The sequence below is a fragment of the Parasteatoda tepidariorum genome, chromosome 10, assembly GCF_982258835.1.
Source record: "Parasteatoda tepidariorum strain Cologne lab strain chromosome 10, Ptep-v5.0, whole genome shotgun sequence".
Classification (NCBI taxonomy): domain Eukaryota; kingdom Metazoa; phylum Arthropoda; class Arachnida; order Araneae; family Theridiidae; genus Parasteatoda; species Parasteatoda tepidariorum.
In genome coordinates, this window is record NC_141764.1 from 24397388 (window position 1) to 24404765 (window position 7378).

Sequence of the window (7378 nt, forward strand, 5' to 3'; positions counted from 1 at the left end):
TCATTAAAAAATTAATGAACAACGTCATCGAAGTCATTATTTTAAATGACAAATTCTGGGATGAAAGTAAATTACTTCCACGAATCCCTATTATGTGCCAATCCCTATTATGCCTATTATGCCCCCACAGATGTGCCAATTCAATTTAAACGCATTCAGTTCCACATTAGATTGGCATTCGCAATGATAAGGCCAAACAATGTCTGCTTGCGTCTTAGATTTGAACACACCATGTTTTTCGCACAGATACGTGGCATACTCTCGTGTGGGCAAACCATCCAGTTTATTTGTGTTAGCTAAAGATGGAATGACAAAAAATATTGTACACTCCATTGCACTAAGAGATTAATTGTTGACTAATATTTTCAGAATTCGTTGTATATATAATTTATAAGAAAAAAATAAAAAAAAATAAATTAAATTAATTAAATTAAATTAATTAATAAATTAAAAAAAATATTATTTGGTGTGTTGTTACTTTCACATTCCGTCATCGTTCACAGCGCTCCATGCCTCTTCCACTCATATACCACATACGCACACATTTACAATAAATAAGATACTAGGAGGCTTTGCCCCCTGCTCGCTGGTGCACGCCAACCCCCGGAACTGCTTTCGCAGTTCATTTCGGATTGCTTCGCAATCCGATGCTTGCTCATTAGATACGTTCTTAACGTCTAGCTTTTGTATACTTTTTTGAACACTGAAGTTCTGAAAACTTTTCACTGCAGAAAATTCTAAACATGTGCATTTCAATATTAATTTGAAATTGAAAACAGTTCGCATATTTTTCTTAATCTCACTATTCTAAATTTCAGTTGTTGAGAAAAGTAACTGTTGTAAGTTTTGTTTTAAAGTCCTTCCCACCAGAGGGCTAAAACCATGTGTTGTAAAACAATATGTAATAGTACTGAACGCCGGATGTAAAGCATCGGCTTCGATGAAGATAATTTTGTGAGAATTTTCTTGATAATTCGGTGAGAATTCACCCGATTAGACATATGATATTCACTACATGTGTTGAAAATGATACTCTTGGCCACCGCGGCATTATTTATTATTTAGTTATTTTTAAAAGCTGTGAGTGGCATCAGTTGGTTTTTGTTTTATAATTTTCATGGAACGTTTATGTTATGTGCTTGTTGAATTTGAACTAAAGATTGGCGTTATGGAACGAAGAATTTTAAGGTCAGTTTTTACAAAACAATATGATTCACTGATTAAATTATTAGATAGTGAAATTAAAGATAAAACAGATATTTCGGCAAGATTTCTATCATTTACGGAAAAGTTTAAAGTTCTAAGAGAAGCAGACGATAAAATTTATCATGATCTTTTAAAGAAAGAAAACGTTAATGATGCCGAAATTGAAGAAAAACTAATGAATTCAAATGAGTATTCTATTAAATTTCATAAGATTCAGGAATTAATTAAGTCTTTAGAGAAACCTGAAAGTAATTTGGATACTCATTTGTCTATCTACAGTAAGCGACAAGTACGATTACCAAAAATTGAGCTGAAGAAATACGATGGCGATTTTAAGGGTTGGATTGGATTTTGGTCACAGTTTTCAAAAATTCATAATGATGATAATCTGGAAAATGAGGATAAATTTGAGTATTTATTCCAATGCATGAAACCAAATTCTCCGGCCTATAAATTAGTCGAAAATTTTCCTTCCTCGAAAGAAAATTATGAAAAGGCGATTAACCTTTTAAAATCAAGATTCGGGAAGGATGAATTTTTAATTGAATATTATGTACGCGAAATTTTAAATTTAGTATTAAAGAAAGAAAGTGTAAAGTCTGTAGCTGAATTATATGATTCTTTAGAAGCCCAACTTAGAGCTCTGGATTCATTGGGCGTAACGAAAGAAAAATATGCAGCCATGCTGTTTCCTTTGGTAGAATCAGCTTTACCAGATATCACTTTTAAAACATGGGATCGCTATCGTGTTTCTAAAAATGTTTCAACGGCTGACCATTCCGATTGCTTAACGGAATTGCTTAACTTTTTAAAAGTTGAAGTTGAAAGTGAAGAGAGATTAAAATTAAGAAAGAACTCTCTTGAAAATGTTACTAAAAGTAGCTCTAGGATAAATAAACCTAGAGATATCCCAACAGCTACTACATTAGTATCAGCCCGAAATTCTCAATTTAAAGATCGGAGTTGTATTTTCTGCTCAAGAACAACTCATAATTCACAGGATTGTGCTAGCGTTTTAGATTCATCTTTTGAAGAACGTAGTGCAATGTTAAAAAAGAAAGGGACCTGCTTTAAATGTTTAAGAACGGGTCACCGCTCATCTACCTGTAGAGTTCTTGTGAAATGCGTAATGTGCAAAAAGACGCATTACCCAATTATGTGTCCTAATTATATTAATCATGATCTTACGAAGTTTGACCAAAAAGAACCGGAAATTGCAAATACCTTATCCACTTCATCTAATCGTTCGATTACGTATTTACAAACTTTGATTGCACATGTTGTTATTGCTAACCAAAGGATTCCTGTGAGAGTATTATGTGATTCTGGCTCTCAAAAGAGTTACATTAAAAACTCATGTGCGAGAGATTGTAAATTGGTTACATACGGGAAAATTGCGTTATCACAAGTTCTATTTGGTGGGAAGAAAACACCATTAATGACACATAATTTGTTCAAAGTTCAATTGTCAGCTCAAGATTCTGAATCTGATTTGGTACTTGAATTAATTGGCACTGATCAAATTTGTACTACTATACCATAATTTAATGATGAGAAAATTTATAACTTGCTCAAGAATAAAAATATAGTTCTTAGTGATTATTCAGTTGAAGACGCCAAAAGTATAGAAGACATTCAAATATTACTAGGAGCTGATGCTTGGACAAAAATTGTTACTCCTGATATGGTTTCGGTTGATAAGAATTTATTGGCAATCAGAACCACTCTAGGATGGACTCTAATTGGTAGCAAACAAGGTTCCAATTTCGAAATTTCTACCTTACTGACTTCCATGACATGCTCCTCTGAAATTTCTAAATTTTGGAAGTTAGAAACATTGGGTATTTTAGATCCTGTAGAAATAATTACTGAAGAAGAAAGAAATGAGAAGGTAACCAAGTTTTTTGAGCAAACTACCAGACGAAATAATACTGGTCGCTATGTTGTGCGTCTTCCTTTTGTTAACGATCATATTCCTCTAGAATCCAATCGAGAAGCTGCTTTGAAAAGACTCGAATTTACATCAAGAAAATTAAAGAAACTTGGAAGATTTCAAGATTATGATGATGTAATCAATGAGTGGTTGAATGAAGGGATAATCGAGTTAGTGCCTACGCCAAACTGTTGGGGAAAAACTCATTACTTACCACATCGGGCAGTATTTAAGGATAGTAGCACGACCAAGACTAGGCCAGTGTTTGATGCTTCTAACAAAGATAAAAATGGACTTTCTTTAAATGGTTGCCTAGAAGTTGGACCGAATTTGTTAGACTTAATACCACTAGTTTTAACAAACTTCAGAAAGTTTCCTATAGGACTAACTTCAGATATTGAGAAAGCATTCTTACAAATTGAACTTGACATCTCAGACAGAGATTTCCTTCGTTTTTTCTGGTGGAGAAATAATAATATAGTTGAATTTCGACACTGCAGAGTAGTTTTTGGAGTTTGTAGCTCTCCTTTTCTCCTTTCTGCCTGTTTGAAAGATTTGCTAAAGAACCCACCTGATCATTTGAGCCAGATCGCCGTAACACTCGAAGGAACATTTTACATGGATAATTGTCTCACAGGTGTATCTGAAGAACATGAAATTCAACATTATATTGACAATGTTAGGGAGTTGATCATTTCTGCCGGATTTAATCTTAGAGGCTGGAAAAGTAGCATAGATGTAGATGATTGTCCTGAAAATGTATTGGGTCTTCAATGGTACCGTCCATCAGATGAATTGGGATGTCGGGTAGAGAGTTGGAATGGAGCAACTACAAGACGAATGTTATTATCGAGTATCCAGAAAATTTTCGATCCAATCGGCTTGACTGCGCCAGCACTTCTTATCCCAAAATTTATTCTACAGAAAACCTGGAAACTAAAAACTGATTGGGATGAGGATTTACCTAAAGAAATTCTAGGGGAGTTTAATAAATGGACTAATGAAGTACATCATTTAAAGGACTGTCTTTTACCAAGAAGAATTATCATAAACTCGTCAAGCTCGTTACATACATTCTGTGATGCTAGCAAAACTGCTTATGGTGTTTGCATATTTCTACGTACAGAGGAAAAAGGAGAAGTTCTTTTGTATCTTATCTTGGCGAAATCCTGAGTATCACCATTGAAAGAAATGACATTACCTAGACTTGAACTTATGGCTGCTGTACTCGGTGTAAGATTACACCAATTAGCATTGAAATCCTTAGACATAAAAGATTTGAACACATACTTTTGGTCTGATTCATCAGTTGTTTTATCTTGGATAAAAAGGCGAAATAATTGGTCTGTATTTGTCGAGAACAGAGTTAGAGAAATACAGGATTACAGCAAATCAGGTGTTTGGAAACATGTACCAGGAATTATAAACCCTGCTGATTTGTTGTCGAGAGGTTGTTTTCCCTTAAAGCTTCTAAAATCACAGTGGTGGACTGGTTCTGAATTTCTGAAAACATCTCCCGAGTTTTGGCCATCATCTGACCCTGATTATGACATCGACGAAATTGATAGAGAAAGGAGGCGAACTGTTATTTTAGCCGAAAATACCAACATGGAAACAATACTTTCGGAATTGGGTAATAGATTTTCAAAATATTCCATGATTGTACGTACCATGTTGATGTTGAGATTCCGACCTACTCATTTTAGAAGTCAAACTTATCAGAAAAACATATCCAATGAAGAGTTTGAAAAGGCTGAAAAAACATTATTTTATATAATACAGAAAGATGCCTTCGATGAAGAACAGCGAAAGAAAGATCTTAAAAACCTTCAAGTTTTTCTCGACGAGGATGGTATTTTAAGAATGAAGTCTAGAGTTCTGGATTCACAAAATTCACAAGAATATACCTTTCCGATAATTTTACCGTCAAAACATCTGATAGTGCTGCGTATGATTGAACAACTACACTTAGAGTACAAGCATGCTTTAACTCAGACCTTATTGATTATCCTCAGAGAGAGATTTTGGATTATTAGAGGTAGAAAAACCATACGATCTGTCGTACAACGATGCATAATTTGTCAGAGAAATGCCGTCAAGTCTTTTGAAGTACCTCTTCCACCGTTACCAGAAGACAGAACAAAAATGGTGAAAACCTTTCAAGTGACTGGTGTAGATTTAGCTGGTCCTATTTTTTTGAAAGGTAGAGTAAAATCTTGGATAGTGATTTTCACGTGCGCTATTTTTAGAGCCGTCCATCTTGAACTGATTACTTCCTTAAGCACCTATGCCTTTATGGAAACGTTCCGTCGTTTTATTGCTCGAAGAGGTAGAATTGAAGTGGCCTACTCTGATAATGGTTCAAATTTCGTTGGTTTGAATAACGCTTTACAGCAATTGGATTGGGCTGAAATAGAAAATAAGAGTGCCTTACAGAAGATAAAATGGAAATTCAATCCTCCCACAGCATCATGGTGGGGTGGATTCTGGGAAAGGTTGATTAAGATTTTAAAGGATGTTCTTCGGAAAAATTTGGGTCATGCCTGCCTGGGATACGAAGAATTTTTAACTTTGCTTTGCGAATGCGAATCTTTGATGAACAACAGACCACTAACCTATGTTTCAGAAGATAGTGAAGACTTAGTAACATTAAGACCATCTATGTTTATCCAAAGCTTATCTTGTAATGGTGTTGGAGACTTGGATGAGATTCAGTCTGTAAGTTTGACTGAAAGATGGAAATATTTACAGCGTGTCAGCGAAACACTCAGAAAACGGTTTCAGAAAGAATACTTAGGCTTTCTTCGTAACACTCCTAGGGGACAGAGAGGAAATATCAAGATACATGACATAGTTCTCATTGGAAATGATAACAAAAAGAGAATAGACTGGATGCTAGGTCGAGTGATAGAAATGATACCAGGGAAGGACAACATCATCCGTCTGGTGAAATTAAAGACATCAACGGGAATTATTCATAGACCTATTCAGCGTCTCTTCCCACTGGAATTAAATTCTGAGAAGGATATATTTTCCTCTGCAGACTGCAATGAAAAGAATAGCCAAAGTTTTCAAGGGGAAGACAATAACACAGCCCGTATTCAATGTGGAAAAAATATTACAAGGGTCATTAAAAAAACACGTTTTGGAAGAGAAGTTCACCCTCCTGAAAAACTCAACTTATGAACTATTAATTTTGGGTTGAACTTTAAAGTTAAATTTTAAAATTAAATTATATAGATTGCAAAATTCCTATTTTGCAAGGGTGGAGAATGTTGAAAATGATACTCTTGGCCACCGCGGCATTATTTATTATTTAGTTATTTTTAAAAGCTGTGAGTGGCATCAGTTGGTTTTTGTTTTATAATTTTCATGGAACGTTTATGTTATGTGCTTGTCGTTAGTTATTACCTGTTTTATTTATAATAAATGTTTTGTCCTAGTAAATTCTTCGTACTTTATTTAATAATTTCAAACGCAATCTTTAGCATTTATAAACCATGCAATCTGGATAAGTTTTAGAACCGTTTGCAACAACATGCTCTTGCGCGCCAAAGCCTATCAATTAAAACGTAATAGCGTTTTATATAATATAGATTAGCCATATGATGCTCACTACGTGCTCTTGCGCGCCGAATCCTATCAATTAAAAATGAAAACTGTTGCCAACGCGAGAAAAGAAATATCATCGGTTTTATTGATACATACATACGTATTAGCGTTTTATATAATATAAGATATTTTTTTATACTCTAGAAATAATTCATATGGCAAAACATCGTTTGCCGGGTCAGCTAGTATATATATATATATATATATATATATATATATATATATATATATATATATATATATATATATATATATATATATATATATATGTATATATATATATATATATATATATATATATATATATATATATATATATGTATATATATATATATATATATATATATATATATATATATATATATATATATATATATATATATATATATATATATATATATATATATATATATATATATATATATATATATATATTCTATGACCTCCTCTCTCTCGTGACCTTCCTAAAATTCGACCTAAATTTTAAAGTAATTCTTTGGAATATTAATACTTTAATCAAACTATAATGATAATAAAACTGACTTACAATCTTTAAAATTTGTGATACAACTCACAAGATTAAAATAAATGGACTAAAAATAGAGAAACTTAAATTAAAAACTGAAA

The 7378-nt window shown here is 33.2% G+C and overlaps 2 protein-coding genes across 2 annotated transcripts; both read left to right on the top strand.

Annotated features, from left to right (window-relative positions):
* The first annotated feature begins 1168 nt into the window (after positions 1-1168).
* Positions 1169-4312, top strand: LOC147802449 (uncharacterized). The gene is made up of 3 exons (XM_087152700.1): positions 1169-1544; positions 1782-2701; positions 2783-4312. The coding sequence occupies exons 1-3, from the start codon at positions 1169-1171 to the stop codon at positions 4310-4312; spliced, it is 2826 nt and encodes a 941-aa protein (XP_087008826.1).
* An 18-nt stretch (positions 4313-4330) lies between these two features.
* LOC147802450 (uncharacterized) lies at positions 4331-6325 on the top strand. The gene has a single exon (XM_087152701.1). It carries the CDS (start codon positions 4331-4333, stop codon positions 6323-6325), a length of 1995 nt encoding a protein of 664 aa, XP_087008827.1.
* The last annotated feature ends 1053 nt before the right edge of the window (positions 6326-7378 follow it).

Coding starts and splice junctions, on each gene's coding strand:
- LOC147802450 (XM_087152701.1), top strand. CDS start 4,331: ATGACATTACCTAGACTTGAACTTATGGCTGCTGTACTCGGTGTAAGA.
- LOC147802449 (XM_087152700.1), top strand. CDS start 1,169: ATGGAACGAAGAATTTTAAGGTCAGTTTTTACAAAACAATATGATTCA. Junction 1,545..1,781: donor ATACGATGGCGATTTTAAGG/GTTGGATTGGAT, acceptor TTTTAAATTTAG/TATTAAAGAAAGAAAGTGTA. Junction 2,702..2,782: donor AAGATTCTGAATCTGATTTG/GTACTTGAATTA, acceptor AACTTGCTCAAG/AATAAAAATATAGTTCTTAG.